We start from the raw sequence: 18,393 nt of genomic DNA on the forward strand, positions 1-18,393 counted from the left end.
TGATTTATTTCACCACCACTCATCCAACGCCCGCTCGGTGCCAGGCACTGGGCATCCACGGTACAGCAAAGACAGCTTCCAAAGATTGAAACTGGGTCTCTCCCAAGACCGGGCGTGCCCTGGGCCTTGACTGCCTCCTCTCGGAGCAGTCTCCCGCTGTCCCCAGAGCCCCCCTGCTCGAGGAACCTCCAGCACTGGGCGCCTAGCTCACGGCCTCAGCGCCCGCGCGACACGCCCCCGGTCACCACGGCAACCGGGGAGGTGCTGACCCTTGACCCCGGGCCCCGCCCGGCCCTGCCCCGCCCCGTCGCATTCCCGAGATCAAGATGGAGAAGGACAACCCGGAAGTGCCGCCGCCCGCCTGGTGCTAGGAGCCGCCGGCTCGGCTAGGCCGAGACCCGCGCCCGCCGTCCTTCCGCCAGCGGCCCACCCCGCGGTCCTTCCGCGCCGGAGCTGCAGCGTCCCCCGCCCCCGGTCCCACTCCACCCCACAGCGACCCGCCCCCGCCCCCAGGCCCGCCCGAGAGGAGGAGCCGAGGCGAGGGGGAGGAGGCGGGAGAGGTTTGCGAGAGGGAGCGAGGCCGCACGAGCCGCCGGCGGTTCGTATTACCGGGGTCGGGAGGAGGAGCCCAGCCGGGCCCGCGGACCAGCGCCGGGCGGGCGGGAGGCGCGGAGGAGGCGGGCGGAAAGCCCGGGGCTGCGAATTGGGGCGGGGGCGCCCTCCCACCTCTGCCGCCCTCCGTTCGGGCCTTGGCGGCCTGGCCTCACCTGCCCGGAGGCCTGGGAGCCACCAGTCGCCGCCGAGGGCCAGTCCCCGGGGCCGGCGGAGCGTGGAGGTGCGGACGCGAGGCGCGGGCGTCCGCGCGGAGGCCTGGACTGCGCGGCCAGGTGATGGTGGGCCCCTGTGCTTCTCCAGAGGAAAGGGGACCCCCAGAGCAGCTGTGCCCCCAGGCTGCCCCAGCAAGCCGTTTGGACGTCAGCCGTAGGGAAGTCGGGCAGCTGTGAGTTTGCCTGTCTCCGTTAAGTGTCCTTAAGATGCAGTGATTTAAGGAATCAGGCTCTCCCTGCGGGAGGGGCCCTGCCTGCGCTGGTGAACTCGGTGCAGAGAAAAAGGACAGAATGATGCTTTCCGAGCAAGCCCAAAAGTGGTTTCCGACCCACGTGCAGGTCACAGTGCTCCAAGCCAAAGATCTTAAGCCAAAAGGCAAAAGTGGCACCAATGACACATACACTATAATTCAGCTGGGCAAGGAAAAGTACTCCACGTCTGTAGCTGAGAAAACCCTTGAGCCAGTCTGGAAGGAAGAGGCCTCTTTTGAGCTGCCTGGTTTGCTAATGCAGGGGAATCCAGAGAAATACATCCTTTTCCTCATAGTTATGCACAGGTCCCTGGTGGGTCTGGATAAGTTTTTAGGGCAGGTGGCCATCAATCTCAATGACATCTTTGAGGACAAACAAAGAAGGAAAACAGAGTAAGTTATGTAATTTATTTTGAATTGGGGGGAGTTTAACTATTATCTCATTTATGGATTTCCTGTTCTTGGAAATTATTTGTCTATCTAGGGCATTGGTTTTTGGACTGAAATATGACCCAGTTTTAAACACCATATTTGCATGAATCTGAAGTAAAAATAGCCCTTGTGAAGAAACATTTTTTAAGTGGAGTCTTTAATGATCCATTACTCTCTCATTTGTTTGAGGTAAACATCTTCAATAGTTGAATATTTTGCGCAGGATTTTAAGTAAACATTGTTTCACTGCTTAATAAGAGGACTGGACCATAGTGTTGACCAATTAAAACAACATATATGTAAATTGTTACAATCTTTAAACATGAACAGTTTTTCAGAAAATGGAACATCAGAAAATTAAGTCTGCCAATATGACGTCTTATATATATATATATATATATATATATATATTTTAATTGAACTCTGAAGCTGTTAAGTGGTAAATTACCAAATTTAGAACTCAGTATTTTATTTCATCATTATAAACACAGTTGACTTTTATTTTAGCTCAGATTTAAGGGTCAGTACATCTTCATGGAGTCTAAAGCTATTAAAAGAAAAGTTTTAAAAGTATGTACAGATATCCTCAACCTTGAATGCAATTACTTCAAAGTTAGTTCTGTAAAGCCAGTGTGTTTAGACCATATTAAATGCTAGTCAGATTGGAGACAGTGATTAAATTCTTGTGATGAAATGATTTAATGACATCTTCAATAAAAACATGGGCTTTTTAATATGACTTACAAACTTAGGTTAGATGTATTCTAATTTAAAAAACCATAATATAAGTTAAAACTAGGATATATGTCTTAAATTGAAAATAGTATGTTTTCTGAGATAGAGATACTCACCCCTTGCTTAAACTTATAATTTCTCTAGTCTGAGAAAACATTAAAGTTGATGTAATTAGTGAGAGAAAAATATAGGTTGAATTTATGAGGACTTCAGATTTCAAAAATAGCTTTGCTGTTTCAGTTATAACTGAAATTTATTTATGCTTTTAAGAAGAACTTTTATAATAACTTTCTTGAAGTTCATGTTATTTTCTTATATTTTAAAACAGCCATCTCATGTTCTTTCTGTACATATCTTCCTGCAAGATTCTCTTGATTGGAGTTTTTATTGAAAAAAAATTTTTTAATCAGGTCTTTGGTTTAATATATGTGGGATAAAAGGGTAGAGAGATAAGTAATACTAGGAATGCTGGAGGAAAATGGTAAATATTTAACTGAAGAGATGAAAATATTTTAAAAGGAGAGAAAAGGGTTTAAAGAAAAGTGTAAAGTTGAATATATATCAATGATTTTAATAACACTGTTTGATACCTACAAAGTAGCATTCAGTTACTTCTGAGGAGTTCTTCATCAAATTTAAACTGAAAAATGGATAATCACCAAATAATTTATTTCAAATTGCCAATTTTAGATGACCTTACTAAATAATATTTAGAAGTGTTTTGAATGTAAACTTTTAAGTATATTGCATCTGCAAATTTCATACTGCATTTTCCGTACTTTTAGTGTTAATGGATGATATACTACAGGCCTTCTCTGAAATATAAGTTTTCCGAGTGAAAGTAGGCCCAACTGTGTGAACCCAGAGATTCTGAGGATGAAATAAGCTTTTAAAGTTTCTTCTTGTTTTACTCCTTATCTTTGGCAGCATCACAATTACAATAAAGTTGGCTGTAAGCGATACTCCAATATTGTAGTCTCCTTACAGAAATTCTCTATTGGCTACTATATGAAATGGATTAGAACTTTTGGGAAGGAAAATGCTTTTAAATGTTATCAAGAGCGCTTGTGATGTTATTGCATTCAAAGTGATTTTCATATGTTATTAAATCCCTAACATTTTCTTTCTTTGTGGGTAAATGGGGACCACGTATTTGATGAGATCTCTTTATTGGTAATATTTCTAGTTTTTTAATATAGTTAATAGCTTCCTTTTCCAGCACAGCTGTACATATGGCCCAGTAAGAGACAGACTTGAGTCACCGGTGTGTTGCAAGAAAGATATTTAATATTCTGCACATTGTTGAGCCTTGTCAGCATATTCCCAAGTGCTTTTTAGAAAACCGGTATGAGTGATGAAGGCTACCAGCTGATTTAGAAGTCCCATGGAACTGCTGGGTGTGACAGTTTCTACTCTTGACACTGAAGACAAGTATTTACAGCTTGTCTTCCAGTTGTGTTATGACAAGCCAAGAAGTGTGGTGGCTAAAACTATCATTTTACTTATTTTTATACCTTGAAATTAAAAGCCTTTTTTTTTCTTTCAAGGAGAGGGGAAGAGGGGCCTGAGCCAGAACACTTTGAGTGGGGCATGGAAAGAGAACTTCTGTATCTCCCACTTTAATGGGTGTCTGGGTCGGTTCTGGCACGAGATTTAAGGAAACAATACAGTATTTAATAATAGAATGGTAAAATAGTTCATGCTGTTATGTAATACCGATTGATTTTTTTTTTTTAACAGCAGAAGTGGGTGATGTTGATTTTTTTTTTTTTAAATGCTCATGAAAAGTAGTAACTATCAGAGTCCCCAGAGTTAGGTATGACTCAAGCACATGCAGATTTTAGGACTTTTAGCTCTGCAGTGCACCTGCGTCCTGGCCTCTGGCACCCTTACTGCCAATCTTGTCCCATTTCTGACCACACAGTACCAATTGCTTGGGAATAGTTCCCACATGTGTGGTGGTTTTTGAACATGGACTTGTGCCCACTAAAAATTGAACAGAGGCCATATACAGTTTAAATCCAGCACTCCAGAGGTGAAAAAAAAATCAGCATTAATCCACTAAGCCTCAAATGCTATGTCTTCATTTTATCTTTTTGAAGCCTGGGAAAACAAGTGCTATCTCTGGAATGATTCTTGAAGGTCTCATTAAGACTTCCCTATTATATCACTTTCAAAACAAAGCAGCTAGAGTTATTTGTCATGCCTGTATTTTCAGTTGGTATATTAAAGTTCTTCGCAGTTGGGTTTTTGGAGGGTTTTTTTTGACGAGGAGGAAGGAAAATACTGTTTTTACAGTTTATATTCAAACACTGACTTGCTTTATCCATTAAAGCTTACCTAAGTCTTTATCTTTCCTTACCAAAGAACAAAACAGTGCAACACATACACACATACACACACACACACACACACACACACACAGGGTTGTAGCATGGCTGTTTTAAGAATATAGTTCTAGAAATGAAAATTCAGTAAACATTTATTTAGTGCGAGGCACACTGCCTTCAAGGAGCTTACAGTCTCGCAGGACAAAACCTACATTGCCTTCTTTGTTGGCTCTCATGTCTCCTGATTAAATACAGTGTCCTGTAAGGTACAACCTGGTATGCGTTTAACCTTATTGACATATGTGATTCATTAGATACAAAACAACTACTATTTTCATGCAGCTGTTATTCATCAATTTTGGCTATTTTCCTTGTTGACTCCGATCTGACATTGAGAAGTTACTTATTCTCTGTGCCTCAGTTTCCTCATATGTGAAATAAGGATGTTAGACTAGATGATTTATTTGGTCTCATTTCTAAAATTTATGAATTTCGATTACCCTTACTCCCTTACATTTATTGGGTTATTGCTTCATTTTTTCCTCAGATTTGCTTTGATTTGTTATACACATGCAAACCCTGTATGCTTGGAGTTTTTGTTTGGTTCATTTTGTTTGGGGATTTGTGGGGTTGGGGGGTGCATTTCTTGCAAAGTGGATTCACCTATTTTCTATATAACCTGAGTTGTTAATAGAGCATTTCTCATGGGCCATCCATCGGAAGGATTTCTCCCCCATGGAAAATGCTCTGTTTCCCCAAACTGTGAGTTAATAATTGGATATATAACCTTGCTTCATTTCCAGGCTTTTCGAGTGCTCAACTTTGTTTTGTTGAAGGTTCTCTATTCCACAGAATTTATTGCTGTAATTTTTTATTTCTAGTCTCTGAGTTTTCAGATTTCACCATTTGCCTCAGATAAGGGATTTTCTCTATTTAGGGTCTCATGTTAATGCTTTCTATTATAAGATATTCTCTTTAAAAAGTTGCTTGTTTTGATGCAACTAGATCTTAATTGATTGAATTGCTTCAAATTAAATAGAAAATATTTCTCTTGCATGTTACTTGCTAAGATGTAGCTGGTATATGTATTATGTGCCAGTTTTCTTTTGCCTGGAAAGGCCTTTGAACCAGTCTTCCAATTGATAGTAAATGTAGCTTCTTCTGGTATATCCTGTAAAATTAGATCAGAGTTCCTTTTGTAGCTAAGAAAATTTAACACTTGCAGAGCTGTATTTAAATGATGACCTGTCTCCGATAATATACGGATATATACGGGATATATCAGATATATACAGGACGGATAATATACTTCATTGTTAAGTAATGTGAAAACATTGTGGAAACTCTCTTCTAGGCTGGCGTTTGTAGTTTTTTTGGCTGTTTGCCCTGTAGACTGACCATTTGTGACACCAACAGCTGGAGAGGTTCTCATGGATAAAAATACTGTAAACAAAACCAAAATAAACTTTGCTTCTTACACATCATTTAAAAATGGGCAGTGTAATTCACTGAAGTGACTAAAAGCATAGGATATGGCTCCAGTTAAAATAAGTTTTATTTGGTATTGTCACAGTACCAATAGTTAATGAAACAAATAGATTCTAAGAGGAAGCACGTAAGCTTTCTTTTTTCATCAAAAACGCTTTACAAGATTTATGACTATTTGTCACTTCTTGCATTTTATTAATTTGCATATTTTATTCAGGAAGAGGCTTTGACCCATTTTATATGAATGCAAATTATATCATATGCGATTTTCATGATTAGCAAACTATATGGAGTAGTCTCCCATATTAACAAAATTCTTTTAATAGCTTTTGCAGAGGAACTATTTTGAGATAGAGGCTAAATATTTATTATTTTATTAAAAAATTAGTCATTATCATTTTATGGTGCTCAAAAATAGTTTGTATTGATGAATTATTTCAGGGTCTCTATCTTAGTGTCTTTTAATGCTAAAAAATGTTCTTCAGCCATTAGCAACACTTACCCCAGATGGAAACATAATAGGCTATGTATGGTTGGTAAGAATTTTTGATGATGAGTGATTTTCAAATCATGAAAGAAAAAGTTGTCTAAATAGCTTTTCAAAAAAGACTGATTCCTTCTGTATATGCCACATGACAGAGACTTATCTGTTTTTTAAATGAAGCATTGAATAAAACCAGAAGCACTCTGGCTGACAGTTTCTCGTTTAGTGCTTAGATTGCCTTGATGTAGAGTAACTTTACCTAAAAAGCTGTTTGTATACAACAGAGCTCAATAATCCTCTCTTCATTACATGTTACAACCCAGTTTTTCCTTCTCTTTAAGGTGGTTTAGTTTAGAATCCAAACAAGGAAAAAGAGCCAAAAACAGGGGTGAGATAAAGGTCAATATTCAATTTATGAGGAACAATATGACAGCAAGTATGTTTGACTTATCAATGAAGGACAAAACAAGATCTCCTTTTGCAAAATTAAAAGATAAGATGAAAGGTAGAAAAAATGATGGGACATTTTCTGATACATCTTCTGCAATCATTCCAAGTTCTCACATGCCTGATGCCAATACTGAATTTTCAAGTAGTGAAATACAGATGAAATCTAAACCAAAAAAGCCTTTCCTTTTGGGTCCTCAGCGACTCTCTTCAGCGCATTCAATGTCTGATTTAACTGGGGCCCACGTATCCTCGGAGAAGCTGAAGGCTGGCACTGTTGCTCAAACGCATCTTCTCGGACACCAGATAGGTTCCTTTGGAGCAGTTCCGGAAAGTGGTAAGTGACTCATGCATTCTTTCTTGTTGATCCTCCGTGGTTTGAACTACCCTCTTAATTTTTAAAGTTTGACTTCAAAGTTAGAGAATAAGAATTGGAGTTTCTTGCTAGTATTTTCTAAATTTAGTCATCAAATATTTATTGAGTACCTACTGTACTCAAAATTGGTAAGTATATTAAAGGCAGAGCTTGTCTGCATTCAGTACTGTATTTATATTATTAGAGAATAAAAATGATTCTTGGTTTCTTTTCATGGCCTGGCTTCTTAACTGCCATTTCTCCTGTCTCAAAAGCCTGAAGCATAAATGAATATTCCGTTTCATCGGAAAGTTCCTAGAAAAGAAACCTTTAATGTTCAGAAGTAAGAAAGTAAATTTAATGCTAATGATGAAAAAAAGTCTGAGAATTTATAGCACTATGATGCCAAGCAGAACCTTTAGTTTTGACATTATAATTTGTTTATGTGATTGTTTCTTTCTGAGCTGAGTAAATTACTAATTGTCTAGCAAGATACTAATTGTTATTAGCCTACGTACCGCTGTACCTTAGCATTTTAAGGTTGTTTTCCTTGATTATTTTAAAAGGTTAATATCTTTAAATAGCTAATTGCTCTCATTCTAAAAACAGCAGTATGCACACAGAACATGTCAAATAGTGTGATGTAATGTGTCACTGATTATGTACTAACTACAAAATTGTTTGCAGGAAGTCTCAGATCTCCACACAGAAGAACATTAAGCTTTGATACTTCTAAAATGAACCAACCTGACAGCAGTGTGGGTGAAGGTGAATCGTCTTTCGGAAGACAAAATGACCCATTTACAAATGTGACTGCTTCATTACCCCAAAAATTTGCAACACTGCCAAGGAAGAAAAATCCATTTGAAGAAAGCAACGAATCGTGGGACAGCAGCATGAATTTATTTTCAAAATCAACTGAAGTAAGAAAAGAAAATAAAAGAGAAAAAAGGGAGAAAGTTAGCCTGTTTGAAAGAGTGACTGGAAAAAAAGACAGCAGAAGATCTGATAGACTTAACAATGGGGGATCTGATAGCCCTTGTGACTTGAAATCACCTAATGCATTTAGTGAAAATCGTCAGGACTATTTTGATTATGAGTCAACTAATCCGTTTACAACAAAATTCAGGGCTTCAAATATAATGCCATCTTCAAGGTAAGCTTAAACGGGGGGAAATTGTGCTATTTTGGAAAATATTGTACTTGAAAGTATCAAATATCCTTTTTAAATTCCTTTTATTTTACTTGAAAAATAATTCTTATCTTATTTTTATAATTAATTTTGGAGCCGGGCAGTGTTGCATACATCTTTGGAATTGAACTTTTTATCTTAGAAGGATAAAAGATTCTTAATCCCCACTGTAGTTTATTTCTACTTATGTTAGCCAGAAGCTCACCGAAACTTACAGAGAAAACAGCATAGCTTTTGATGAGACCTAGTGGGAGTGAATCACCAGTGGGAGTTAATTCAAGCCAGAAATTTAGGTGATAAGTTGTGTTTCTAGATGTTATTTTCCAGAGATTAGTTATGGACCAATAGCAGCCTATGGACTATTCTTTAAGAAATGCTGGCTTCAGTATTAATGGTTTTCATAATAGGTGTTAACTATCCTTATTAAATGGCTATTTAGAGTAGTTTTTATTTGTGAATGTTTATTGGAATTCAGTGAACCTTGTGGGTACTATAAATACATCAAAGAGTATCTGTAATGATGACTTATAGTTATAGAAATAATCTATCATGATAGGGTTTAGATTTTCAAAATCTGTTCTCAGTTATGTAATAGTACTTTTCTAATTCCTTAGTACAGGTTGGAACTGTATGGTTTAAATAAAATGATAGATTTTGCAGAAGTGAATGGTGGAATAGCTGATTAAGGAAACCTCAAGCAAAGAGTAAGATGAATTTATTGGAACCTTAAGCAGTCATCATGGAAGAGCATGGTAGACTGTTTGCCATGTAACATAGACGTTCTTTCCCAAGGCAAGGACGTATGGTGTTCAGACCCCAGTGGGAAACCTGGCTCAGTAGCTCTGTGACCTCTCTCAACCTCAGCATCTCCATCTTTGAAATAAGGAAAATGATATCTACTTGATAGGATTGGGAGACGATAAATGATAAAGTACATGGTACAAAGCCAGGCCCCAAATAGGGAACCCATAAACGGTGGTTGCTGTTTACATTGCCATGTCATACTTTGTTCAAGAACAGTGCTTTGTGTTGTCCTATAAACAGAAAATAGTACTAACAATTGCCCTTTTAGGCTTGTGATCTCCTGCCTGTCTTCTGATCTTCTAAAACATGCATTTAGAGTTTTCCAGGGAAAGTTTGTGTTTCTTTTATCAATAAATGGGTATTTGCTGTGGCTTTAGAAAGTATTGTTCAGTTTTCTTTATAGACTGTACTCCAAAGAAATACGTTTTTATCATATGGTATTAATATTTTATTGAAGAGTCCATGGTTTTTTCATGCTATTCTCAAGCATTTCATTTTGGTATTTTACATAGTGTACTTCACATATTGCGGTTAAGTCTTAAACTACAGAGGTAAATAGAAATGTATTTGCTTTTTTCCCCTCTTTAACTGAACTTTTTTTGAAGAGGATTACTGTAAAGAACTGAGATAACTTAGAGATTGGATAATTTACATAATGTTAGAGTCAAAGAAAAGCAAGAAAAATGGGAAACAATAGGAAAATAATTTTTAAATTATGCCAGCATATGGAAAAACAGGTATCCTCAAATTTTTAATTGCCTTATACTTGGGCTTATTTACGTGGACTTAAAAATTAATGTTTTAAAAGTGAGTGTGGCATTTTGTGAAATTCAGGCTTTGTTTTGGGTTACTTCGATATTAATACTGTATCAAAATTAGAGCTGTTTCGTGATATTTATATAAAATGATTGCAAATGTGTGAAAAACAATAGGTTTTTTAACTTTAAGAATTTCTCTTCTTCATATTCATGAGATGCCAGCTATAAGAACAGAAACATTTGTAGATTCCTGAGAAGTTACTCTTCCTTTTTGTGTCACAAACCATCTTTGTGATAAATGTGAAACATTTGCAATAAAGGGGTAGGTCTAATTAATAGTATAAAAAAAGAAGGATTGAATATAAATAGATCTAGGAAGAGAGTACAGTTCAAATTCTTGGAAAGCAACTTTGTCTCGAGTGGAATTAGGAAGGATATAGTCTGAGGTAGTTTGGTCTATTCATATTTATCCTCCCAGTATCATTCCTCAGTTATATGGGACATTTTAGATTTCTCACCTTAACATCTAAACCAAATGCACTTTGAAGCTATAGACTCACATCACTAGGACACATGCTGTGAATTATTTTTTTCTGTAGTGCTAAATAGATCCATTTACAGAGTCTCCTGGACTCTTTTTTTTAAAAATTTATTTTCATTAATTTATTTTTTTGGCTGTGTTGGGTCTTCGTTGCTGCACATGGGCTTTCTCTAGTTGCGGCGAGGGGGGCTATTCTTTGTTGTGGTGCGCGGGCTTCTCATTGCAGTAGCTTCTCTTGTCGTGGAGGCACGTGGGCTTCAGTAGTTGTGGCACGTGGGCTTAGTAGTTGTGGCTCACGGGCTCTAGAGTGCAGGCTCCGTAGTTGTGGTGCACGGGCTTAGTTGCTCCACAGAATGTGGGATCTTCCCAGACCAGGGCTTGAACTCGTGTCCCCTGCATTGGCAGGCGGATTCTTAACCACTTGCGCCACCAGGGAAGTCCTCTCTTGGACACTTGTGACTGATGTTTTCTTTTTTTTTCTTTTTCTTTTTTTTTTTTTTTGCGGTACGCGGGCCTCTCACTGATGTGTCCTCTCCCGTTGCGGAGCACAAGCTCCGGATGCACAGGCTCAGCACCATAGGCTCCATGGCATGTGGGATCTGCCTGGACCGGGGCACGAACCCATGTCTCCTGCATCGGCAGGTGGACTCTCAACCACTGTGCCACCAGGGAAGCCCGACTGATATATTTGAGAATGCTGAACAAAGTGAAGGGTAAAATATGTAGCTGTGGAACTGGATTTTGTTCTTTAGTGAGCTGTCTCCGCTATGATTGCAGGTACACAGGAACCATATTATTACCCTCTGGGTGAATAATGTGTATGATTACAACCGTAGAATTTTCTTTATGCCAAAAAAATTTTAAATACTAAGGAACGCTTTCTTGAAAGTTAGTTTTCATTTCTTTGTAAGTAAAGTCCACCTGAAGAAATCACCTCGTAATCACAAAAATTACTGCATTTTGGTTCTGTTCTTGGAATAGATCCCATAGTCTTACATAAAACTGAGAGAGGAAATGAGTTAGGCTTTTTGTTGGGTTACTTCTACAAAGAGCAGGGCTCTTTGAAACACCTTTCCCTGCAGTTACTAATTCTCAGTCTCTTTCCTCTTACCCACCCCCACTTCTTTGAAGCCTCTCTTACTCTTGTAGGAAGAGGTATCTGTTCCTTGTGCTGCAGCATGTTCTTACCTAATCTTCCTTTCTGTGGGCATCTCATTGTTCACTAATGTGACCAGCCACTTTTTTTCCCTCTCACCCCCATGAACAACATGAGGGCAGGGCCTGCATTTCATTCATCTTTCAACCCTTCATCTCCAGCATGATGGGAAGTAGCTGGTATTGGAAAGCATTTTTTGATTAAATGAACACGGTGTAGCAGATGGATTTCCTAAAATGCTACTTTCATTCTCTCATTCCCTTAGTCTCCTGCTTCCAGCTCAGTGTGGGCTAATAACACTGAGACACCTGCTAACACCAACAACAGATCCATAAAGGCAGGTGTGTGCATTTTTATATACAACTAAACATGATTAGAAATCTAAGTGAGTTTTAAGGCACTACCAAAATTTAATATTCATATCCTAATTAACATATTTCTGGAGTTTGTTAAGAACTCTGTATTAATTAGGTTAGGTTATCAGCTGCAATAAACAACCTCAGATCTCATTGGTTTGCTCCAGTAAAAGTTTATTTTTCCTTGTTGTCACAATTGAATTCTCTGAGGCGGGGCTGGAAGAAGTGGCTGCTTTGTTCCATGCTATTGCTCAGCTCAACACAGTTGCTCAGGAACCAGACTCCTTCCTTCTTGTGATGCCACCCTTTAACACCCATCCTCCAAGGCCGTGCAGCAGGGAGAGAGAGTGGAGGATCACATGTGGGACGTCTTTATATGCCAGGCCTGGCAGTGGTACCCATTACTTCCACGTGTGTCCCATTGGGCAGCGCTCAGTCATGTCCCAACCTGAGTGCAGCCAGTTAAGAAACATGGTTTAGCTGTGGACCCAGAGAACACTGAATTGGGTGTGGTGAGTGTACCGTATTGTGTGTGTCCTGGATGCCAATTCTAAGAAGTGTGGACACTGTCTAACACTTGGCATGCTGTAAAAGTCCAACTACACGTGTATGTGAAAGGGTAGCTGGGATTATAATTTTCAGGAAAATGTTTTCTTAATTTACTATTGGTATTGAGTTGTTTGTATTTTAAAATTGCTCTTGCTCTTGCTTTTTAATTACAAATCACAGGTAGTTTAGCAGAATCAGTATCAACTAATTTGTTATGTGGTTAACCCTACAATTTGTAAAATAATGATTTTTTGCATCAGCAGTAATTAACTTTCCAAAAACAAATATTCCTGAATGTTTGTTATACCATTTTCAATAATTTGTTCACAACCAGTTCTTCTTTAATACTGGGTTATTTTCCCTCTGGAAAGTGGAAATAGGTGGGTATGTTCACCAAACCAGATTTCCCTTTTTTTTACAGAGATGGAGCTAGACCGTTCACTTAGGTGGGGACATGTGACCAAGTTCTGGCTTATTGAAGACTTAGTGGAAGAGATGTACGGTGGGCCCTCCATATCCCCAGGTTCTACATTCGTGGAATCAATCTCGGGTTGAAAATATTTGGGGGAAAAAATTCTAGAAAGTTCCAAAAAGTAAAACTTGAATTTGCTGCATGCTGGCAGCTACTTACATAGCATTTACATTGTATTTACAGTATTCACATAGCACTTACATTGTATTGGGTGTTGTTAGTAATCTAGAGGTGACTTAAAGTATATGGGAAGGATGTGTGTAGGTTACATGCAAATACTATGGCATTTTCTATAAGAGACTTGAGCGTCCAGAGAGTTGAGTAATCTCCTGGGATCCTAGAACCAATACCCCACAGATACCAAGGGATGACTGTATACCAGTTTCAGGTCTAGTCCCATGAAAACCTCCTATACAGTCCCCCATATTGCCTGTCTTCCTCCATACCCTAGGCTGAAGGTTGCCAAATCTGGCTTGCTGCTTGTTTTCGCAAGTAAGGTTTTCTTGGAGTGCAGTTCGCCCATTTGTTTATGACTGCTTTTGTGCTATAATGGTAGAGTTGAGTAGTTATGACAGAGACTGTATGACCTACAAAGCCAAAAATATTTATTATTTGACCTTTTACAGAGATAGTTTGCTGAACCCTGTACTAGCTGGATGGGGGTCTTTAAGAAGGGCAGAGCCATAAGATAGGGACAACCTGGGTCCCTGAATGCATTTGGAAGGCCACCTGATAAACAAGAATAACTGTTGAACCTTGTCTTGAATGATAAATTTTCAGAATATTGTTACTGTGATTTTTGCATTTATTTATTATAGCACGTAGCATCATTATTATTTATCATTTACGGCACAGGGGCCATAGTGCCTCTTGTTCTTTTTAAGAAAGCCTAATTCAAAAACCTTTCAGAACCACTGGTGTGCGACACCAAATCCAAACTCTTGTTCCTAATTTTCAAGGATTATTGTATTTTAGGCTTTTCTTAACTACCCAACTTTTCTTTTACAATTCCTCACCTTTCTGTGCCAGGTGAGTTCATTTCCTTACTGCACCTCTCTACCCTGTGGTCCCTATAAGCCTGGCCAACTCTATTCCTTGGCTCAGCTGTGGAATGCACTCTTCACTCATCTCTGAGTGTCCTAAGCCTAGCTATCCTTGATGTTGAAAACTCTTTAATCCTATTTTGATTGATAACATAGTGTTCCCTTCTGTGGAATTCTGCTGATATAGAACATAATTGCTGTACGATGTTCATTGTGTCTCAGTTTTAGTTGTCCCCACTAACCTGTATCAACTGCTGAACAGTTGTGCTGAATCTTCTTTTGTGGGTGCCTGCAGCACCTAGATCACTGCATGTCATCAGTGCTAGAATCTTGAGTGAGTGGGCCCTGAAATAAAAGTCAGCATTTAAAGAAAAAAAACTTCCTGCTGATTCTCAGGCTTAAAAATTGTTGATCTAAATTATATCATCTATTTCATAAAAGTTCAGTAAGTACTTATTTATGAATAGGAATCAGGAGTCGTGCTGGTAAAGTCATAGTTGAATGGACAGTTTAGTCATATTAGCTTTGTCTACAGGGCCCTAACTAAGTAAAGGGATCAGTGAGGAGATCGGCTTGACTAAAACGGGGGTGTGGAGAAGAGTATGAATTTGGTTGAATGGCTAAGAAACATCTAAATTTACTTAGGCGTTGAAGACCAGGCAGAAATGTCTGACTGTTAAATATTTATGGCATCTGTGGATGGGTTGTTTTTCAGGATTCAGGTAACACCAAGGCATCAGTAGTGATGAACAACATTTAAAAAATATGCTTGTGTTTGTATGCTACCTATAATAAATTGAAGAGACTACATTTGTGAGGTATATTCTTCTGAGGTTCCAGTTTAGGACTGAAGATACCTCCTGGTTAATTAAGAGAGTTCATTAATATAAGGAGAAAATTTGTGGTGTATGTCTTATTCTGAAATTTAAAAAAATATAGTCAGTAATATAAGCATACTCTGTAGGATGAGCTAATGTTGTTTGATGTTAGAGGTAGCTCATCAGAGAGCAAGACCTTACGGGAGATATTTTTACCAGAGAATTTTGTTTTGGGAACATCCTTCTATTTATGACCTGCACAAAGAACACACTTTCCCTTCATTATTTTCTGCCTTGTTGTAGTTGTGAATATACCATGTAGCAAACTCTTAGTTGCGCTACAGAACTTAATGGTATGTTGTATAATAACATGCCTAGTATCATTGATTTTATTAGAGCATGTATGCATATATTTCCTTTTGCAGTATTTGCTGTGGAAGAACCTGTCTACTTCTTTGCTCTGAACTTAGGCCAAAGAGGTATTTTTTAGGGCAGTACATAAATAGTGTCTGAGATGGCGATCTCATATTTATCACTAATATTTTATAATTTTGCATGATAGTATGCCTTTTCCTTTCCGGATCAGGTTAACCTACTTCTCTTTTCCCTTCCTCCGTCCCTGCTTTCTTTAATCAATTCCGGTGATGATTGTACCATACCTTTCTTAAAAGCTGCAAAAACTTTAGTTATCTAGAATGTATATTTAAATGTGTCTCTAATTTTCTCAAATCAAAAATCACCATAGGCTTTTAAGCATGTAATCATTATTATGAAGTTGTATAATATGTCCATAAAAAAGACTTCACTGTAGACTTACATTTTTATTTTAAAAAGTTATAGTAAACAGATGATCCTAAAGAAAAGACCTATATTCATAGTTTTAAAACCTTCGTTTTTATAATGCTCCTTATGGACATTTTTTTTTTCCCTGTATAAGTTTAAAGCTCAGTCTTTGGCTTAGTAAACCTTATCCTGCATAAGGTTTACTTTAATAGCAATATTTATTTTTTATCCTTATTTGTCTAATATTAAAGATAATCTCCCTGTTATTCGTAGCAGCCTATAAATCTTTTACACTGCTGAAAATTTGTAGCTTCATTTATGAGACAGAAAATAAAAACTTGACATGAATTTTGGAGCCATTAATCCATTAGTGCCCAGGGATTTACAAAATGTGTCTAATGAAACAATGACTAGGAGCATGAAATATGCGATGTGATTAGTTCCCTTAACACTAACTAGAACTTTTATGCTTAACTCCCCAGGTACTACTTGAAACTTTTTTACCCTTTGTCATCCTAATACTCATTATAATAGCTTTCATTAATTGGTACATCTCCCCATGGGTTAATTTGCAGGCACCAACCATGCCATCCTTTTGCTAACTTGCTAATGCAAATTGATATTTATAGACTTCAAAATTGAAAACAATAAAAGCTCTAACAAAAAGACTTTGCTAAGTTATTATCATTATTATTATTTTGAGCTGAGAGATTGAGATACACAGAGAATCTGTGAGAGAAGAAAACAAGCCAAAAAAATCCACAAAAACTACTGTAGGCTAATAAACTGATGTGAAAATTTCTCAATTTACAGCACTTGACAGGTGCTAAAAGAAAAGCATCTTTAATTTTAATGTGTTGTTAGGACCTCTTTAGAGAGACTGTACAAGTTATTAACAAGGTCCTCTGAGACAGGAGACGGGTAATTAACAAGACCTATGGAGGTATAGTTTAGGTAATTAACGAGCTCTTAGGCACTGGACACAGGATAACACTTAGCGAGTCCAATAGTTAAAGAGAACAGGTTGTTATGATATGATCAAATACAAGATGTAGTATGTAAGTCTTCTTGAAGTTTCTGATAGGAGAGTATTAAGATTATATTCCAATGACCTTAGTGTACTAATTTTTGTAAATCATATATAAATATTTTGCTTTAAGATAGAATTTGAGAGGATTATTTGCAAAATCAACAAGCAGAGAAGCTTGTTACATGTAGATTAATAATCTTCGTTAATTGCCATTAATGAACATGTATATTTTAAGAGCAATACATTGGAGAGACATAAATTACGTGATTCTAAGTTTAGACTTTTATTCCGTTTACTTTTTACCTGTGGCCTCTTGGCTAAAATTGTCTATTCCAAATTGGCAGTCTACTTTCCTTGTCCAGTTTAAGACTGTCAGAATCTAGGGCAGAGAGAAGACTGTCCTTCCTCAGTTTGTTTTTTACATAATATGCAAAGGTCCCTCAAGTCATGATCTTATGGTACCTTTAAGTCTGAGACTCGAGAGTCCCAATTTCAGATACTTGGTCTAATCATTTCCAGTGTAAATTTGAAATTGTTGGAGTATGAATCGAGTTCTGGTTCAGAAAACTCCCAGTCAGCAAACCTTTATTATAAACATGTTATACTCTGAAGATTAAGAATATGAAGAAAGCAAGCCCTGCAGGTCTGATTCATTCCATTGCTTCCGACGTGTGGCTGCTCCAGGCCATCAGTATGACTTTTTCCGAATTTCAGATCTGATAATCAAATGATATTTTCATTTTTATTATTTTTGGATGAACAGCAGTACTTTAATAAGATAGAGCAATACTTGCTATAGACAAGGACAGCAGAGGTTATTAAGATATAAATCCTGCTCTTAGAGCTCATAAAAGCAGTCATGTAAATATTAGGTCTGAATTCCATGCTCAGGACTGGACATTGTATAGGCGTTGGGGTACTTTGAAAGACTTTTCAGTTGGGTTGTGATATGATCAGAGTAATATCTTAGATAACTCTGTAGCATGGTGGGGGGGTCTGCTGGGGCCAGGAGTGGGAACAGGGAGGAGGCTTTGGGGCAAGAGAACAAGTTGGGAAGTTACCGTGATTGTTGAGGTGAGAGTTGATGGAGGTCACTTGACAGTAAGGATGGAGAAGAAGGGAACCTCTCTGAGATACATTTCTGGGCTAATATAGATGGGATTTAACCATTCTGCTTGTGTGTGTGTGTGTGTGGAGGGGAGGGATGGTGGGGGACTAGTAAAGGAGAAAAAACAAGGAGGATTATTCCAATGATGTGTCTTCAATCGGTGTCTTCAATTTGATGAATCACAGTACTGTAAAAACTGTATTACAGCAATGTCAGGTCTGTAGTCTTGAATCAAACTTGGCATTTCAGTCTTGATGGAGAGGGCTACGGTTTTTTGTGTTTTTAATGAGGTGCTGTCTTGTTTATTTTAGAATTTTGTTTTTAGAGAATAGGAATTATGTGTTTTGAGTTATTCGAGACAAGCAAGTTAGTATCAACATAATAACAGTTCTTGAGAATTTGTTTTTGAAAGCTGGAAAATATTTTGGCTTCTT

The 18,393-nt window shown here is 38.1% G+C and overlaps 1 protein-coding gene across 2 annotated transcripts in view; it reads left to right on the forward strand.

Moving 5' to 3' along the window:
• The first annotated feature begins 568 nt into the window (after positions 1-568).
• Positions 569-18,393, forward strand: part of RAB11FIP2 (RAB11 family interacting protein 2) — a 41,288-nt gene continuing 23,463 nt past the window's right edge. For both annotated transcript variants that reach the window (XM_067709271.1, XM_067709272.1), the window contains exons 1-3: positions 569-1,471; positions 6,889-7,331; positions 8,037-8,505. In XM_067709271.1, coding sequence (XP_067565372.1) covers positions 1,119-1,471; positions 6,889-7,331; positions 8,037-8,505 — 1,265 coding nt within the window. In that variant the 5' untranslated portion in view covers positions 569-1,118. The remainder of the gene's footprint in view (positions 1,472-6,888; positions 7,332-8,036; positions 8,506-18,393) is intronic.

Source organism: Pseudorca crassidens, chromosome 16, assembly GCF_039906515.1.
Source record: "Pseudorca crassidens isolate mPseCra1 chromosome 16, mPseCra1.hap1, whole genome shotgun sequence".
Lineage (NCBI taxonomy): Eukaryota > Metazoa > Chordata > Mammalia > Artiodactyla > Delphinidae > Pseudorca > Pseudorca crassidens.